The 20,593-nt window shown below is 39.9% G+C and overlaps 1 protein-coding gene across 2 annotated transcripts in view; it reads left to right on the top strand.

The window, feature by feature from the left end:
* RYR2 (ryanodine receptor 2) overlaps positions 1–20,593 on the top strand; it is a gene marked incomplete at both ends in the record, with an annotated part of 711,173 nt that overhangs the window by 650,006 nt on the left and 40,574 nt on the right. For both annotated transcript variants that reach the window (XM_082854592.1, XM_082854593.1), the window contains 7 exons: positions 3,376–3,456; positions 4,629–4,717; positions 6,132–6,260; positions 10,597–10,701; positions 13,176–13,257; positions 16,000–17,297; positions 18,116–18,180. In XM_082854592.1, coding sequence (XP_082710718.1) covers positions 3,376–3,456; positions 4,629–4,717; positions 6,132–6,260; positions 10,597–10,701; positions 13,176–13,257; positions 16,000–17,297; positions 18,116–18,180 — 1,849 coding nt within the window. The remainder of the gene's footprint in view (positions 1–3,375; positions 3,457–4,628; positions 4,718–6,131; positions 6,261–10,596; positions 10,702–13,175; positions 13,258–15,999; positions 17,298–18,115; positions 18,181–20,593) is intronic.

Raw genomic sequence — 20,593 nt, 5'->3', positions numbered from 1 at the left:
ATCGTAAATCCATTTCAGATTTTTTATTCTTCGTTAGTTGAGCTGTAATATTATTCAAGCAGCCATATTTAGACCATTTAAGCAATGATATTAAAACTACCCACATGGAATCAAATACCTGACTTTTCACTATTTAAAAATATTTTTAACCTTTATCCTTCAGTGTTTTCATATACAAAATAAATATTTAAGTCCTCTAAAGATTAGTAAGTAATCAGAATTATTTCCTCCATGGCAATGGGGGGCTCTTAAGAGCTGTTCAACGATAGATTACAGGGAATTATTTGATGCAGCCAGTGTCATGTTTCATGCTACTCACCCTTTTATCTCTGCATCATTAGAGATGCTGACCCTACAACGATGGCGATCTTAGTCTTCTGGAGTCAATTGTTCATATATATATTAGTCTTTTTATTTATTTCATTAATTTTAGAACAGTTATTGATAATTAATTATTAACAGTTAAATCAAGCTCTGCCTGGAGATAAGTCTGCAGATTTTGAGCTATATCCATGGATATTCTAAGTAAAAATTCTAAGTAAGAACAACTGTTTTTATTGAACTTAAACACTTGTGTACTTTTCTATTAGTTGGATAAACCGATTGTGAGTAGAAAAGCCTTTAAAAGTGTGTTGACTTTATTAGATCTCTAAATGAGGAATTACTTTTTACTGGTAGCTTGAACAAATAAGGTCTACCTAATACTATTTCCAGGTGAAAATTTACATTTTTGAAAATATTTGGTCCATTAAAATTAAGGTGGCTTTTTGAAAATATAAACACATTTAATACCTATGTTCACATAACTATATTTATCGTGTAGGCATGCTGTTCCCATCTTTATTTAGTGTCATTACCACTGCTACTAATAATATTAACCTCTCCACAATTGATAAAAAATGGTCATATAGATTGTGCAGAGCCAGTGAGGTAGACAGTGTACGCTTTACATTCATTTTATAGGTGAGAAAACTGAGGCACAAAGAACAAACTCATCATCACAACAGTATTGAAATAACTCTCCCTTTATTACAGTGTTAGAAACTATAAGCCCCTTATAATTAAAAATAAAACCAAAGGAATGCCCTTCACACTATCTGCATTTGGCCATCATGCAGCTATTGCAAATAATATTTTTAAAATGTAAGAGCACTTTCAACTACATTTTTCTCCATTTTGTTATTTATTATCAACCTTAGTTTCCATCTTACAATGGAATTTCTTTTGCATACATCACAAAATAGACTGTTGCTCGTGTACCTTCTGCAGACATAAAGCCATCATCCATCTCTGTTCCTGCACTGCCTACATGCAGCATGGGCGATGGCAGCATTTTAATCAGATAGTAATGTGTTCATTAAGCAATAGCACCTTAGTGGATACGATAACCTGGTGTCAGCTGATGGTAAATGAAGTCTTGACCTGCCCCTCCCCCCCACCCCGACTTTCCCTCTTGTTCTGCTGTGTGCAGCGTGTCCTATGTAAGAAGTTACTTGTATGTGTTTCAGTGTACAGTCCGGAAAATACTGTGCATGCCAACAGAAAACAAACCTTATGTTATAAATCAATGTGCATCGTACAGAGCATTTTCAGGCACACTGGTAGACTACATGTTCATTTATTTGTGTTAACTTTTCTGAATACTTTCTACCAAGGGTTACTTACTCCACATTGAATATGTGAACATTGGAAGTATGTCCGTGGTTTTATTGATTCAATTTTCTGAAAAACGGCAAAACCAAAACAAAACATTTTAGATGGGTTCACAAGGCGTCAATAAGTCTGTGTAACTAACTCATAACAGTTTGATTTAAATAGCATTTTAAAGTATCTTCATGAAATGATACTAAGTGTAATCAATGAAGAGTGTAGCTTATTAGCCTAGGCTGTTTCCTTTTTTCCTATCCTGTCATGAACGTGAACATGGAGGAATGGGCTTATCAGCCATGTATTGAGATTCAAAACAATGTGCATTTAACACATTAAACTTGCCACATCGCATTTGTAGACGTGGTGATCTTAATTTGGTCACCAAATATAATATCTTGCAGGCCAACAGGGAAACCAGTACAGTGATTTTATGTACTTTTTTTAATGTTTATATTAGTTTTCAAAATGGTTTTGCTTCCTAACCCTCCCATTATATGAAGCCTCTCACTTTGAAAGTCACAGACTGCAGACTGGTAAGTCCATCAACTCTCTGTCATTATGATCATTCATAATTTTAGTTCCAGTAAACACATCATTGCATAGTTTTCTTTCTTAGCCCAAAGTATTTCCAGTCTGAAAAGTTATTATTATTTTTTTAAATACATGAGTATATTCATTCACTTGCCAAACAACATTTCTTTTTTTTTTTTTTTTTTGGTCATTTTGTTTTCTTAACAAATTGAGATTCCAGAGCATACACTCATAATGTTGACAGTGTTTTTTTCACGGACACGCTATGCTTTTAAAATCAGCTTTCATTTGTGTGGTGCCTGTTTTCTGTTTGTTTCCTTCTTTGTGTTTTTGCTTTCAAAGTAACTTGTGATCAAGATACATTTAAATGGAAATGTAGATGAAAGATCGGAACCCTTTTCTGAGGCTTCATCCTTGCCCCACACGTATAGTTACTGTTGAAATGATGCAGAGCACCTCCTATGGCACTGAGATGCCCTCCGTTTCACATTTCTTTGTTAGATTTAGCTCTCCTAGCAGGAGCCAGCGAAGTTTATCCTTTGGTTTGGTATTTAGAATTAGGTCTGCTTGTCAGTTCTTCCTCCTCTGGAAGGAATGCTCCAACCAATGAGCTCTCTACTTAGACAAGCTCATGAGAGAGTTTAGTGAAATGAGTTAAAAAACATTTTCCACTCATCCAGAGTTTTCACAAAAGTCCTTTAATTAATATTTGAATAAAGGAAACTCTTGGTCCTGTTTTATGTATGTACTGAATACTTCTGCATTGAATCATTTGGTCAGACTCTGGGAACAAAGCAGACTTAACTTCCACACTTGTAAGAGACGCAGAGATCATTCCTACACAAATCTTACCAAAAAGGAAAAAAAGAAAGATAGAAAGAAAGAAAAAGAAAGTTTAAGTCTCTAATCTCTTCAGGTTGTTTCTAAAATGTTGCCAAACCCATGCTGCTACTTTTAACAGAGAGATATCTGAGTTTTTAAGATCCAAGTGTTCTTTTCTTAGCAAGAAAAAGTGCATCTATCTGTCAAGCGCATGATCTTATGAGCTTCAGATAGAAAAGTGGCTATGATTTGTGACTGTTTTGGGTTCAGAACGATGCTACATCAACATGCAAGTTTGATGGAGGTGGGGATAGAAAGGGAGGGCGAGGCTAAGGTGGTTGATAACATTGGGTTCCTCTGGACTTCCTGCAGGAGAAAAGGTTCTGCAGGATGACGAATTCACCTGTGACCTCTTCCGCTTCTTGCAACTGCTTTGTGAGGGACACAACTCAGGTTTGTGAGACCCCAGACCATCGGTGGTACCCAGAAATAAGCATTTTGAAGCAATAATAGGAGTCTGTTAGTTCCAATTATGCTTCTTCCCTTGGGTCAAGAAACAGTTCTTGAACATTACCTGCTGCGTAGGCGCTGGGAAATTTTCTGTATCGCATTGCCTCTTTCAAAGTCCTTTGCTAGCCCTTTCATTTAATTCTTTTTTTTTCTTTAATTTATTTATTTATTTTTGGCTGCACTGGGTCTTCGTTGCCGCGCACGGGCTTTCTCTGGTTGCGGCGAGCGGGGGCTACTCTTTGTTGTGGTACACAGGCGTCTCATTGTGGTGGCTTCTCTTGTTGCAGGACACAGGCTCTAGGGTGCATGGGCTTCAGTAGTTGTGGCTCATGGGCTCTAGTGCACAGGCTCAGTAGTTGTGGCAGGCGAGCTCAGTAGTTCTGGCGCACAGGCTAAGTTGCTCTGCAGCATGTGGGATCTTCCCAGACCGGGGCTCGAACCCGTGTCCCCTGCATTGGCAGGCGGATTCCTAGCCACTGCGCCACCAGGGAAGCCCCTCACTTAATTCTTATTAGTTGTTCTCATGCTAGAGAAGACAGCTGATAGGTGAAGAAAGATGTAGATCAGATAGATAGCTATAGAGACGTACGTAGCTCTGTTTCTTTTTTTACCACGTATTTTACTGGGGGAATCTACTTCATTGTGTAACTTTGCGTGATGTATTTGCATTCATTGTTTATATGTCTGGTTCTCCACCAAGCTTGTGTATCCGTGAAGGCAGGAACTTGATCTTGATTTTTGCTTCCCCAGCACTTAACACAGTACTGAGGAATAAGGGATTATGGAATAAATCATTTAATTACTCTGTCCTACAGGATGGAAGTTGTTTTCAGCCATTCACATGCCCAGAGCCCTAGAGCTAGGAATCAAGAAACAGGTGTTAGCAACCTCTTAGATGAAATTTGAATATTGATATTCTGTGAGGCACCTAGATTTGTTTTTGAGGTACTCACTTTGTGTGGAAAATATAAATTATTCAATATTAAAACTATCAGATTAACAGTGTACGTAGCCATGGTGATTTTGCTGGAGACATCATTTGCTTTTGGAGTTATTCAAAGAACTCATTTTACATTTTTGAATGCGCTTTAATAACATCTTTTGATCTTATGTAGATTTTCAAAATTATCTGAGAACTCAGACTGGCAATAATACGACTGTCAACATAATCATCTCTACCGTAGACTACCTACTGAGAGTTCAGGTACGTTGCTTTACGTTAGTAACAAATTAAGGGGTTGGCTGGTTGGCCAGATATGGTGGGGTTGTGAAACTGCCATGTTGAAATGTGTTTTGATTTATGAGGTCAGAATTTGTAGAGATATTTTGGCTTTGATCACAGTCTTTCCCCAAGTCTTAGGTTGAAGCTGCCACTATTGTCTTGGCCTCTGATCCTGGCTCTCACTTGGCTTATTTTCTTTCTATAAGTGGGAATATGTTTTTCCTACAGTTTTTAGCTTGATGGCATTTTAAATTCCTTTTCAATTTGTAAAGCATGAACATGCTCTGTTCCTTCCTCTACAGTTGATAGATAAATAGGAGAAGGATATTTGAAACGTTACTAAAAATGGGAAAGAAAGGCTTTCAAACTACTTACCATACACTTAAATTTAATAGCATAAGGTTAGTTCTTTTCAGCTCTTGAAATATTTGCATTAATTTAAAAATTCAGCTTAACACGTCATCACTTAAAAGTATCTTTGATAGTGTAGTAATGGTTTACACATTACTAGAACCGAATCTGAAGGTGTAGGCCTCTTAAGTCATAAGATTTTATATAACTTTTATTTCCCTCCCTTTATTTATAAGGAAATCAGGTATAGTACTTTTAAAAACTGCAAATTCAAACTCTGTTTCTCCCTTAATCTTTGCATATGTAAAAGCACAACACTCTTACTTAAAGCTTAATGAGAAAAAAAGTCCATTTTTGAAGCAAATATATCAAGAAGCATTGCTGAAAATATATTTGTGATTTTCAAAATCATGTCTCAAAACCTAAATGGTAGCCCAAATTGTATTACTCATTTAGGCAACTAAAGTTCCTTCACAATATAAGTTGTTGTTGAATATATCCTGTTTGGAAAGATTGATCTTATTTAGATGTTTGTTTACAGTTGTTGTCAGTATTTATAAGGAGTCCAGCTAGTTTCTTCAGGGGCAGTTACACAAGCCAGGAACATCCTGGAATTCTCATCAAAGAAATGTTATTGGCTTTGTTGGAGAAAAAGGAGACCAAATGTCTGGAACCCAGAAATATTGTTCGATGATTTGTCTAATTTCTGTGCTCACATAGTAAACACCTAACTGCTCTATGGATAAACATGCATTAATGTTATGAATCCTTATGTTTGTGAAGTTCAAGGTCATCAGAGACAGAAAGTCATTTTAAAAGCTAAGTTTTCTACTTCTAATCTTCTCTCCAGTTGTTATTTATATCTAGGGAGGATGTCACCATATTTTATGTTTAGGAAAATCATTGACAATAGTACTTACCTTGCAGATACTTTTGTTTGCTTCCAATCTGTTATTTAAAATGATTTCCTATTACTGAGTCCAGAACTGGACAGGTCTTTCGTAGCTTCAGATGGTGCCTTAATCCTCTCATGTCTCTTTTCCAGGAATCAATCAGTGACTTCTATTGGTATTACTCTGGGAAAGATGTCATTGATGAACAGGGACAAAGGAATTTCTCCAAAGCGATTCAAGTAGCAAAACAAGTCTTTAACACGCTTACAGAGTATATTCAGGTAAACCTTTAAACGTTTCTGTTATTTGAAGAAGGAAAGAAAGAGAGAAAAGAGAGTCAACTGGTTAGCATTGAATTCCTTGGAAAAATGCAATAGGCCTAAAGTATTTTCCTGCTCTCATCCACATTCTTACTGACCCCTTCCATAGATTCTTAGCCAATTGGCCATTTAAAATACTCACTTGAGATGTGAATTTATATGGAATGAACCTGCTTTACCACTTGGCAGGTTGGGCTGTCATGAACTCCTTCAAGACATGAACCATGATGTTGACTGTGTCATACTTTCAGGGTCTGGTATATACATATTAAGCACTCAATAAATATTAAGGAAGGAGGGGAGAGAAGAAGTGAAGGAGAGAGGGCAGAGTTGTAAACCACTTTTTATAGTATTCCAGTGAAAATAAGGAAGAAGTTTCATAGAAACTTTATGAAAAAGAAAAGAGCATTTAAAAACTTCATTTTAATACATGTATGTGTGTATTGTTGACTGAAAAAAAATGGGCAACCTAGGAATTGAGAATTATGTTTTATCTAGAGGACTTACTGAGGACTTAAGCCTGGGATGCAGCCTCTCAGATAGCTTTGAGGGACTGCTCCAAAAAGGTAAGGGAGGCTATATAGGATATATAGGGTTTTTTGGCGAAAACAAACAAACAACAACAAAAAAAAAACAGGGAATCTGAACGTCAAACGATTACTGTTAATTAAAGAAAAATCAAACATCTTAAGTTAATGAATTTAGTGCTTTTCTGTGTATGGGAAGATGCAAGAATCTGGGCTCACTGAAATCATTCCTTTGATGGGAACCTTAAATACCTAGGGCCAGTATCCTGCATTTCTCCATCCTGAGTCCCCTCAGGGTGCACAGTCAGGGGGCAGCTGCAGTAGCTGATGTCTTGGTGGTGGCAACATCCTTTGCTTACTGGAACGGCAGGCAACATTCTTTGTCCAGAGTATATTTACACACATATCTGTGTGTGTGTATATATAAAATTATATAATATGATAATGTATATAATATAGGTAAAATTCCAAATTCCATGAATAATATACCTTTTTTTTTTTCACCTTGATTTGCTTTCTATTCTTCTTGGGGTAGACTTCTAGTCTTTTTTTTTTTTTTTTTCACATCTTTATTGGAATATAATTGCTTTACAATGATGTGCTAGTTTCTGGTTTATAACAAAGTGAATCAGTTATACATATACATATGTCCGCATATCTCTTCCCTCTTGCATCCCCTCCCTCCCACCCTCCCTATCCCACCCCTCTAGGTGGTCACAAAGCACCGAGCTGATCTCCCTGTGCTATGTGGCTGCTTCACACTAGCTGTCTATTTTACATTTGGTAGTGTGTATATGTCCATGCCACTCTCTCACTTTGTCACAGCTTACCCTTCCCTCTCCCCATATCCTCAAGTCCATTCTTTAGTAGGTCTGTGTCTTTATTCCTGTCTTACCCCTAGGTTCTTCATGACATTTTTTTTTTCTTAAATTCCATGTATATGTGTTAGCATACGGTATTTGTCTTTCTCTATCTGACTTACTTCACTCTCTATGACAGACTCTAGGTCCATCCACCTCATTACAAATAGCTCAATTTCATTTCTTTTTATGGCTGAGTAATATTCCATTGTATATATGTGCCACATCTTCTTTATCCATTCATCCAATGATGGACACTTAGGTTGTTTCCATCTCCTGGCTATTGTAAATAGAGCCGCAGTGAACATTGTGGTACATGACTCTTTTTGAATTATGGTTTTCTCAGGGTATATGCCCAGTAGTGGGATTGCTGGGTCGTATGGTAAGTTTTTTAAGGAACCTCCATACTGTTCTCCATAGTGGCTGTACCAATTTACATTCCCACCAGCAGTGCAAGAGTGTTCCCTTTTCTTCACACCCTCTCCAGCATTTATTGTTTCTAGATTTTTTGATGATGGCCATTCTGACTGGTGTGAGATGATATCTCATTGTAGTTTTGATTTGCATTTCTCTAACGATTAATGATGTTGAGCATCTTTCATGTGTTTGTTGGCAATCTGTATATCTTCTTTGGAGAAATGTCTGTTTAGGTCTTCTGCCCATTTGGGGATTGGGTTGTTTGTTTTTTTCTTATTGAACTGCATGAGCTGCTTGTAAATTTTGGAGATTAATCCTTTGTCAGTTGCTTCATTTGCAAATATTTTCTCCCATTCTGAGGGTTGTCTTTTGGTCTTGTTCATGGTTTCCTTTGCTGTGCAAAAGCTCTGAAGTTTCATTAGGTCCCATTTGTTAATTTTTGTTTTTATTTCCATTTCTCTGGGAGGTGGGTCAAAAAGGATCTTGCTGTGATTTATGTCCTAGAGTGTTCTGCCTGTGTTTTCCTCTAAGAGTTTGATAGTGTCTGGCCTTACATTTAGGTCTTTAATCCATTTTGAGCTTATTTTTGTGTATGGTGTTAGGGAGTGATCTAATCTCATATTTTACATGTAGGAGCCGAGTGCTTCTGATGGCTCTCTTGACCCCTCTTCTCTCCATGGTGTAAAGGGAAGCGGGCCATCTCCTCTCCTGCGGCAGCAGGGGTGGAGGCTGGGAGGCCCGGCACCTGCAGGGCTCTTTCCAAAGTCTTTCCCTTTTTGGCTTCAGCGCCTTTATATCTTTGAGGTAGAAAGATCTACTTAGTTTCCTTTCGCAGGTGCTGAATCGAGCACCTTGCTTTTGGAGTACTGAGATGCTTGACACTTACTGTCTTTGTTACTGAGCTAAACTTAGGTCTGCCCGCCCTCGCGCAGTAAAGTCAATCTACTGACACCCGGTGGTGGTGAAGAGAAGTGCAGTGTTTATTGCAGGCGCCAAGCAAGGAGTCCAGGGAGCCTAGTGCTTAAAAGGCCCGAACCCCCTGAAGGCTTTCAGGGGAAGGTTTATAAAGACGGGGAGGGACAGGGCTTGTGGGGAGTGTGATCAGCTCGTGGACATTCTTCGGACTGGTTGGTGGTGAGGTAATTGGAAGTCAGCATCATCGACCTTCTGATTCCAGCCAGTCTGGGGTCTCCGTGCTTGTGGGCAGACTGCAGTTCACTTCTTCCACCTGGTGGGCGTTTCCATATCTGCCATACAGCTCAAAGGACGTGGCTCAGAATATTATCTATAGACCTTGAGAAGAAACTAAAGGTCCTTGACTTGGTTTAATGGCTAAAGTATTATTTTGTCTTGCTTGACGGTTTTCCTTTCTTTCTGCATTTGTTCACTTCTTTCATTAAATGTATTCTTTGACTAAAGGTTTTCTACAGTCAAAAGGAAGGCAGAGGACATGGGTGGGCGTCTATTCTGGGAAGGCGTCATAGGGTCCCACTCGGTTACATCTTTTATCCTCAGCTGTAGGGCCTCAAGTGTAGCTTGATAAAGGACAGAGTTTCATGTCAACATCTTTTCAGTATCTTCAGTGCAGTCCTCTCTTCCAGTCACTTGTCTCCAGTCTAAAACCTGAAACATTTTAATGTGCTCTCCAACTTAAACTTATACTGAGCCATTTGTCTAATGAGTGAATGAGTTTTTTTCTTTTGAAATATAATCCCTAGTATTTCTTCTCCTGGTTGATGTGGGTGTGTTTTCAAAACTTAGCGATTGTAGAATTTCTCCTTGGGAAGGAAGACTAGAAGTTGACTCCACCCAAACAGTCTCTGTTACAACTCTCACTCTAGTGTCACATAAAGATCACTTCTGGAGTGAAAGCTAAGAGAGCAAAGTTAGGTTCTCATTGTCTTGGATTCTGGGTTCCTAAAGTTAATGACTAAGTATTAATCTTTAAAAATCTCAACGGTTGTATGACTGGTAACCAGGATACGGCTGTACAATGAAGCGCTGAAGAGAATCTTTTGTCCTCTCTATGAATGCTTTATCCAGGTTACTATTTAACAATAAGAAGTAAGTACCTCTCATATAAAGCATGATCTCAAATTCTTTTCACACAGGTAGTCACTTCTGGTGATCTGACTTAGCTAAAATAACTTAGCTAAGATTTCCTCTAAAGAGAAGAGACCAAAGTCAGACAAAAATGAAATAATTCACCATTTTTTCCCCAGTGTTTTAGTATTCCTACAGAAACAGAACATGAAAATCCTTGAGAAACTGTTTTGGGGATTTAAACATTTCAAGGAAGAATATGTTTGTCTCCTAAGAGTGATATACCATTACAATCACTGTATATCTTTTGTTTTGGGTTCCTGTCTTTTCAGATAACATGCTGGTGATAAGATATGTCAGCACTAAGTCAACTTTGTCCCTATTATTGTGAAGTTTATTTTGGCAATTAAATTATCAAGAATGATTGTTGTTTGTCTGTTTCTGCCCCAGGGTCCTTGCACTGGCAACCAGCAGAGTTTGGCTCATAGCAGGCTCTGGGATGCGGTGGTGGGTTTTCTTCATGTGTTTGCCCACATGCAGATGAAGCTGTCTCAGGTAAAGTCACTGTCGTCCAACCATCCTAAATGACACACTGGACACTGTGATCACTGGCAAATTAAGCATGCTTTCCTTTGTCTGAATATTCTCTTTCTTAGATGACTTCTTTATACAACTTTTACTCTACATTAAAAAAAACCTTTTTTTTTTTTAATAAAAGAATTTTATGCAAAGCTGAGAAGAGGTGGAAGCCATTATTCAATTTTGAAAACAAAAGGTATTGAGGAGTTGACTCTACTGGAGAAATAAAACATAGTCTCCAAACACTGTACATTTTACAGTCCTTTGTAGACCTACTTCTCCATGATTACTCACTGGAATTTTCCTCCTCCCTACAGATAATTGGAAGAGGATTTGTCATCTGTTCCAAATCCCTCGTTAAGGGGAGACAGTTTTCTTATAGGGTCATAAACAAGCAGCTGTTCTCTAAAGATGACACTCGCCCATTAACAGGACATTTTACTTTGTGAAAGTCAAAGAGAAAAAAAAATAGCCATGCAGACAGGCAAACAAAGAAGAAACAGATTTTCCACCATGCTTTAATGTTAATTCGGGAGCATATCTTGAAAACATCAGAATGCTGTTTTCTCACTCGTGTATTGCATTTGGAGCTCAGAGTTACACAAACAGAAAAACTCTTAATATAAATCTTGAGTAAATATGTCCCTGTGATGCAGTGAATTTTGATGGGCTCTCCTGAGGCTGACATGTCTGTCGGGGTGTGGGTTTGTATCTTCCAGGTGTCAGGTAGAGGAGAGAATGCTAGATTCAAAGTCAAACGACTCCAGTCCAACTCCCACGATTTCATTCACCTGTCCCATCTCTCTTCCTTGAGTCTCCTTTCCTCCAGCAAGGTGCGGATACTCACATCTGCCCTCTGGCCTACAAGCAGGAAGATATCTTGGTCAAAGATAAAGCCAGGCACCGGTTAAAGTGGCAGGGACCGATTTAGTCAGTGATAACTGTTACTGTAGGGAAAACAACCTAGTGTGAGCTGAAGTCAACTTATACTTGTACAGAGGTGATAAGTGTTTTAAAGGGAGAAGGAGGGGGATTAGCAGGGTTCAGTAGAGTCAGGGAAGAGGAAAATTACAAAGCGTTGTTCAGTGTGAATGTGATTGGGCCAGCTGAATATTAAAGTCAGGATTCTGCCCTCCCACAGAGCCTGGGAGACAGGTTCTACTATCGTCAGGTGTTGGCTGGAACACACAGAAAATGTTTCTGGCAGTCTTGAGTTTTCTCAGGCAGGCACTCTAAGGGGGGCTGGGTCATCCTAGGGATGCAGCCTTGAGCTGTTAGAAACTATGGTGGTGTTTTGTTCAAGTCTTTATAGACCAAGATTAAAGCCTAGTTGGGAAGAGGGCCCAGAGGAGCTGGCTAGTTTGGTCAAGGAGAGAATCTTTGTCTGTATCTAGTTATTGGTAATCAACCAAGTAAGGAAATATCATGATGCTTTCAACTAATTGCTAATGACATTTTAGTAAGTAAAGGAAATCAACATGAACCAAATTTATACATTCACAGGAGAGTTCCGATTCAGAGGTACTGCCATCATTTTATGAACATCTGGTGGTGCTACCTAGCAGTTGTTCAGTTTGTAGACCTAGTCAAGGTAACGACTATTTAGGAAGAAAAAGCCTCATCCTTCCAGCAGTGTTGAAATTTGGCTTCCTATGTAGGAAAATTCATATGAATAATATGATACCTTGTATTTTTTTTAAAAAAAGAAAGAGGGGTATAGTTTAAAATAAGAGAATCTGATGATTCATGAGGTCATAATGTAAATATAAGTACATTCCATATTTCCAGGCACTGAATCTAAGCATAGTGATGTTTGGACACAACATATCTTTGTAAAATAATTTTTTTTTCACGGTGAAAAATGAAAAACAAAACAAAATTCTAACGAGAGAAATATTTAAGAGCTTGATAAAATTGGTAAATAAGATTTTGTGCATTATTAATACAGGTAATACTTGTGTACATTTTTGCCTAGATTTATGTCGGATAAGTTTATCTCTTATCACTGTTATGCCTGTGTCTTCCAGAATATGTTAATTTTTACAAAATATATAGCATCTTGGTGTAGTAAGTTAGAAAGAAGAAAAGACAAGTCCAGTCTTTACTCAAGTAGAAGAAAGATACCCAATGTGCAGAAGCACCTGAGTCTTGCCTCCCTGGCCCCAGGGGTTCCACCACTGCTTTAGTTCTTCTGTCCTCTTGTTAGATTTATTCATTGTCCTTACAAATACTTCAGTAAACATGAGTTGGAATCAACAGTCAATACTCTTTAATTCTTACGTGTGTATTTTTAATAAGCTGCAGACTTACATTTGGCCTCCCTTTAGCTCTATGTTGCTGTAAAGTGTCCGCTCTCGGTAGATCCATACTCTTTTTGTGAGAATAAGGATGACGTTCTTGCTGCATAGGTTTCCCATATTATCTCAGATGCAGTGTGTTAATTCTTTCAGGATTCCAGTCAAATTGAGCTGCTGAAAGAATTGATGGATCTGCAGAAGGACATGGTGGTCATGTTGCTGTCCATGTTGGAAGGTAGTTTTGATTTATATCTTCAAGTCCCCTTTAATCTTTTATTTTAAGGATTCCATACACGCTTGCTTTGGGTGTCAGCATGCTGCAAAGGATAAAATATCAACGCTGAGATGGGACAGATACCTCAGATTTATTGCTGGCTTGATTACTCTTTTTCCAAGTTTGCTTTTTAAAAAAGAGAAATCCTGCCTATCTCAGTTTACAACACTATGGAATGAAATCACTAGTACTTCATTCGTAGTGATATTTTTCATTTCATAGTGATACCCCAGAGAGTATGCTCTTCAGACAGAATACCTAAAGAAGGTTTTATTTGTTTATCATTTTGTTCGTTTGTAACCAGTGGGGATTACAGACGTTTGGATACAGTCCAACTGTGTAAATTGCTGCTTTGAGCTGACTGCCTTGTGACTCCTATGGGTTCTTAAAATTCTGCAGGAGGGGGCTTCCCTGGTGGCGCAGTGGTGGAGAGTCCGCCTGCTGATGCAGGGGACACGGGTTCGTGCCCCTGTCCGGGAAGATCCCGCATGCCGTGGAGCAGCTGGGCCCGTGAGCCATGGCTGCTGAGCCTGCGCGTCCGGAGCCTGTGCTCCGCAGCGGGAGAGGCCACAACAGTGAGAGGCCCGCGTACCGCAAAAAAAAAAAAAAAAGAAAGAAAAAATTCTGCAGGAGGAGAAGGCTCGGGAGAGCACCCTAGCCCACCAAGTCTAGTGGCGGCCTAGTCTTCCCACCACATGCCTCTCTGTCGGGTTTTCATTCTCTCGCTTTTCTCTTTTCAACCTACTTTCCTTTGCTACTGCATTTCTTTTCTGTCTCAGACACTAAACGTAGTAGGTAAGAGCTTGGGTTCTGAGATCTGCCACCAATGCCCCATCCCACTTTGCCACGCAGGCAGTGTGACCCTGACACAAGTTACGTCTCTCCATTTTTCACTTTCCTCCTCTGTGAAAGGGGGCTTATGATAGGCTGATGCAAGCATTTAGTGAAATCATGTGAATACGACCAAAGCAAATAAAAAATGTTTGCTGTTATTAGTTCCCTGTCCTTTTTTTTCTTAAATCCGTCCTAATCCCTCTCTCTGTTTCTCAGTCCGCCCTGCACTGCACAGCTGTACTCTGACTAATTAAGGCAGTAGGCACACCTTGCACGAGGACTTCAGCGACGCAGCATTTGCTTGAAGCCCTTAGTTGGCAGCCGCTTTATACCCTTTGAGCACAGGATCCTTTTCCCATGACCTCAATTCAAGTTTTAGTCTAAATAATAATAACACCACAACCGTAATAACTGCGACAGGAACTGCAGGAATGACAACTTAAAATTAACCTCGTTTACTATGCCAGCTGCTGGTTTAAGTACTTTTTCATCCTAATATCAGGTTTATGAATTGCATAGTAATATTACCACTGTTTTGCAAATGAGGAAACTGAGTGCAGAGAGGCTAAGAAGTCTGCCCAGGGAGCTCAGCTAACAGATGGTGGGACCTGGATTCAAATCCCAGTAGCATGGCTCCTGAGCCTATGGTCTTTTTTTTTTTTGCGGTACGCGGGCCTCTCACTGCTGTGGCCTCTCCCATTGTGGAGCACAGGCTCCGGACACGCAGGCTCAGCCGCTACGCGGCATGTGGGATCTTCCCGGACCGGGACACGAACCCGTGTCGCCTGCATCGGCAGGCGGACTCTCAACCACTGCGCCACCAGGGAAGCCCCTGAGCCTATGCTCTTAACGCTGGTGTTTAATGCTTCACGAATGCACTCAAGAGACCCTTCACCATGCATCTTTTTCCTGATGCATGTCTTCATGTTACATATCAAGCTCTGTTCATGGAATAAAAGCATTCGATGACTACACCTTAGGATAACATCTCATTTCCTCAAGCTTATCCATAATCTGCCATTTTCTAATTATAAACGTTCTGGACCATGAAGAAATGCAGGGAGATCTTTTACATTTTAAATCAGAAAGAGCATCTAATTTGCTCTCAGAAGATCTGTTTCAAATCCAGGCCTTAGCCCTCAATAATCATGTCACGGCCAGCACATTAATTTAACCTTGCCAAACCTCAGTTTTCTCAATAGTAAAATCAGAATTAATAAAAAGTACCTGCCTCACAGACATATGAATGTGAAATCAGGTAACGTTTATGAGCAGTGACATGTCAACCCAAAAGGTCTGTGCAAACACTCATTTTTATTATTAATATGAGACTGTATTTCAGTTTCTGGCTTTAGGATAATATAAATGTTTGCCCCATTTTTTTTTTAATCCTAAAACACGTTGCTTTTTCTTTAATCCTAAAACACAATTAGAGGGAAAAAATGTCAGCTTTTCTTCACATATTGTTTTATGTGCGTTAATTACTTTGTAAATATGCTTTTGCTTGTGTTCATGTAATCACTCTCCGAAACTAGAGTTTACAAGTAATTACTCATCTTTTCCTTCGTACGTTGGAAGATAAACAAGGAGCTATCTTTGATTCAGATGTCCTATAAGATTTATATTATATATTATATATATATATATATAAAATATATTATAATTATATATTATTATATATCTGTAGACACTGGGGTTTTTTTAGACATTTTAAGATATTTAATATTTACCTGTACCAATTAGCGACAACTTACACAACTGGACCAGTTTCCAATTAATTCACAGTAGCGTACACTAGCTTCTACCCGGCTTAGACACTGGTTTTATCAGGAGTGTTCATTTTGAGCCAATGCAGTTCTTTACCCCTAGGCAATGTCGTTAATGGCACGATCGGCAAACAGATGGTTGATATGCTCGTGGAATCTTCCAACAACGTGGAGATGATTCTCAAATTTTTTGACATGTTCTTAAAACTCAAGGACTTGACATCTTCTGATACCTTTAAAGAGTATGACCCAGACGGTAAGGGAGTCATTTCCAAGAGGGACTTCCACAAAGCGATGGAGAGCCATAAGCACTACACCCAGTCCGAGACTGAATTTCTGCTGTCCTGCACAGAGACGGATGAAAACGAAACTCTGGACTACGAGGGATTTGTCAAGCGGTTCCACGAGCCTGCCAAGGACATCGGCTTCAACGTGGCAGTGCTTCTGACAAACCTTTCTGAACACATGCCCAACGACACCCGGCTGCAGACCTTCCTGGAATTGGCCGAGAGCGTCCTGAATTACTTCCAGCCCTTTCTGGGCCGCATCGAGATCATGGGCAGTGCCAAGCGCATCGAGAGGGTTTACTTTGAAATCAGTGAGTCCAGCCGAACCCAGTGGGAGAAGCCCCAGGTCAAGGAGTCCAAAAGGCAATTTATATTTGATGTGGTCAACGAAGGGGGAGAAAAAGAGAAGATGGAGCTCTTCGTGAACTTCTGTGAGGACACCATATTTGAGATGCAGCTCGCAGCTCAGATCTCAGAGTCGGACTTGAACGAGAGGTCAGCGAATAAAGAGGAGAGCGGGAAGGAGAAGCCAGAGGAGCAGGGGCCGAGGACGGGTTTCTTTTCCATCGTGACGGTCACGTCGGCCCTGTTTGCCCTCAGGTATAATATCTTGACCCTTATGCGGATGCTCACCTTAAAGAGCCTGAAGAAGCAGATGAAGAAGGTGAAGAAGATGACGGTGAAGGACATGGTCACGGCCTTCTTTACGTCCTACTGGGGGTTTTTTATGAGCCTCCTGCACTTCGTAGCGAGCGTTTTCAGAGGCTTCTCCCGCATCGTCGGCAGCCTCCTGCTGGGAGGAAGCCTGGTGGAAGGTGCAAAGAAGATCAAGGTGGCGGAGCTCTTGGCCAACATGCCGGACCCCACGCAGGATGAGGTTCGAGGAGACGGGGAGGACGCGGAGAGGAAAGCCATGGAAGGCGCCCTGCCCAGCGAAGATCTGACGGACTTAAAGGAACTGACGGAGGAGAGTGACCTGCTTTCCGACATCTTCGGCCTGGACCTGAAGCGAGAAGGCGGGCAGTACAAACTGATTCCTCATAATCCCAATGCTGGCCTGAGCGACCTCATGAGCAACCCCGTCCCTATCCCCGAGGTGCCAGAAAAGTTCCAGGTAACTTACCTCCAGTCACAGCGGCTCTCTGGACTTCAGGTGGGCACGCTAAGTGAACTTGACATCAGCCGTCTTGCTAGTGCCAGGGTGGTTTTCGGTACGTGACTTGCCTTGCCAAAGAGGAATGGCTTTTTAGTCAGGTGGAGCTAGCCTTTTGTGAAGGTCCCTTATAAAATTGTTAAGTTAAACTATGAAAGTACGAGCTGAAGTATTCACCCTCCTGACATTAGGCAATTGAACGATAATCATTCCATCCACAAATATTTTATGAGGATTGGCCGGGTGTCTGACACCACTGGGTATCATAGCAAATTAAAAGAAATGTAAGATGTGCTCACTGCTTTCAAGTTGCCTTAAAGAGTTTATTAGAAAGATAAAAGACTCACGAAAAAGTTAGAAAATTATTAAGTGGTACGTAGCATAGGCAGCAGACAGTAGAGGTTACCTGTGTTGAGAAAATGGAAACCTCAGTATAGCTTGGAGTAGTTAGATGAGACTTAAGCAGTGGGACTTAAGTTGGTGTTGGAAGATGAGGAGGATTTGAGTAGGTGACTGAGGGAAAGAAGGTAGTTGTGAAATAAGAAAAGTGGGAAGGAGCTCAGAAAGTTGGTACCTACTGCTGGCCTGGTAGGTAAGTGCGGGGAGGGGGGAAATGCGTGGACCAGTAGAAGAAAGGGCACACATGAAAGTTTTATCTCAATGGAGACAGGAGGGTATCATTTATAGGTTACAGTTTGACACAGGGTCACGGGGCTCCCTAAACTCATTCAAAAGTGATGTGTAATCCTGCTTCTCTTTTCCCCATTGACTCATCCAAGGAACAGAAGGCAAAAGAAGAAAAGGAAGAAAAAGAAGAAAGCAAATCCGAACCTGAGAAAGCCGAGTAGGTGTAGTTGCTGTATCCCTTCCTTTGTTTTAGTGTCTTTCCCTCATCCTCTCTCTTCAGGGGATGCAGTGGAGACTCTCAGGCTGCAGGATGACATCTGTCATCGTAGTGGAGAGCCTCAGCCCATGGGCAGGGATAAGCGTAGACCACACACCCGCCCTGGGGGCCACTCCCACCTCTTTCTTTTGCCACGAGGGTTCTGTTTGTGTGTTTCTCTCTCAGCAGAAAAGACTTCAGTGATTCCATGTGATGCTGTCTGCAAGACGACCGAGTGCTGTAGTTCTCTGTTTAAAATCGAGCGTCTATTCTGTTCTTGTAAAGAAGGGAGAGGACAAACGTTCTGAATGCCGTGGCACAGAATTCTCGGGGCATGGTGGTCCTCAACGCACAGTCCTAGGGCCACCTGCGTAAAAACCACCTGGAGAGTCTGTTAAAGACACAGACTCCTAGGTCCCAGCACAGATTTTGAATCAGCAGGTCTGGGACCCAGGAAACTTCATTTTCAGTAGTATTCCTGGTGCTGTGGAGCACAGTTATAAATGCAACAATGAGAAATAAAGAGCTGCCTATGAAGCAATGCAAATGTATAATTTCCTCGTAACACTGGCTTTCTGTTAATAATTGACACCTACATCTTTCCCCAAGTTTACATAGTTTTATATGCACATTTTTAACAATTGGGGAAATCAAATTAAGTGCCTGTAGCATTCTCATGTAGCATTTTATTTTTCTCCTCTATTCTGTTACTTCCTTTGGCCTGTTTTCATTGTCTGTTCTGTTTCTTCTTTTTTTTTTTTTTTAGAATAGCAAATGTTTATTTAGAATTGTGTTAATTTAGTTATAGCTATAAAATTAAAACATTAAATGATATAACTCAAAAATAGTTCTTATTTCTAATGTTATATTTCATGGAAAACAGTTTTATTCAACTTTTTCACATGCCTACTTGACATCACTTGAGTCACCTTTTGAATAACTTAATACTTTTTTCAGGGAAAATCATTTATATTTCCAAATTATTTGAGATAGAAAATTTTAAAGAGTTTTGTTATTAGAAATTATCAAACACACACAAAAGAGAGAATGTTATAATGCACCCCATATACCCATCACCAAGTTTTACTAATTTTTAACATTTTGCTAATTTTGTTTCATCTAGGTTTTCTCCTGCCTACCCTCCCTACCACAGACACACACACATATTTTGGGGCCTCCTGTACGACAAGTTGTTTTAAAGAAAATACTAGACGCCATGTCATTTCACCCATAAATATCTTGTATACATTTCTTATTGCTAAGGACTTTAAAAAAAACATAATTATCATGCCATTATTTATACCGAACAAAATTTGCAATTATTCTTTAGTACCGTCTAATACCCACTAAATATTTAACCTTCTTTAGTTGTCTGAAAAGTGTATTTTTACAGTTGGTTTGTTTGAATTAGGCTTCAAACAAGGGCCACTGTTGTCTCTTTTGTGCAGTCAGCACTATTCATTGTCATAGACCTTGAACTGTTGAATCAGTTGTAAAAATGGCCACGTAAGTGACTATCATAGTGAAATGCAGACAAATGTACCAGGGCATGACAGTCATTTCGATGGCAACTCTTTAACGTTAAAATAATGTTTGACCTCATATGAGTTAAGCATGGGTTATGTTATATGGGTTACATATATGTGACTACACATATACATAAATATACTTCCATGAAGCCTTGGTATTTTGCACCTAGAGGGGTTTAGGTGTCAAATTTCAGTGCTTCTAATTTCATTATTGTCTGCAAAATTAATGTATTGACATCGTTTATACACGTGAACAACCAAATGTGTACGCCTCTGATTTTAAATCCTAGTAGCCTGAACATTGAAATAAGAATTTAAAAATAAGGTATGTTAGGGCTTCCCTGGTGGTGCAGTGGTTGAGAGTCCGCCTGCCGATGTGGGTTCGTGCCCCGGTCTGGGAAGATCCCACATGCCGCGGAGCGGCTGGGCCCGTGAGCCGTGGCCGCTGGGCCTGCGCGTCCGGAGCCTGTGCTCCGTGGCGGGAGAGGCCACAGCAGTGAGAGGCCCGCGTACCGCAAAAATAATAATAATAATAAGGTATGTTAAAAAGTAGCAGCCAAAAAAAGTCTCCATTGTTATTCTTTCATTTAAATATTTTACTCTACACTTGGAAAGGAATATGCTAGGTATAATACAAAGATACTTGAAGCCTGTAAAATGTCCTATAGACTTGGACTTCACAGAAATTATCCATCTGTAGGGGGCTATGATAAGCAAGAAGTCCTACCCCTAATCCTAAAGTTCTGAATATCATAATTCATAGGAAGAGATATCCGTTATTAAAACAGATACTATGATTTAAATATTTGTTCGTTTGTATACTTGGGCACAAAACCTGTTTAGTT

This window comes from Leucopleurus acutus (genome assembly GCF_964270905.1).
Source record: "Leucopleurus acutus genome assembly, chromosome: 14".
Taxonomy (NCBI): Eukaryota; Metazoa; Chordata; class Mammalia; order Artiodactyla; family Delphinidae; genus Leucopleurus; species Leucopleurus acutus.
Note: the sequence above shows the minus strand (reverse complement) of the source record. Positions and strands in the feature narration are given on the sequence as shown.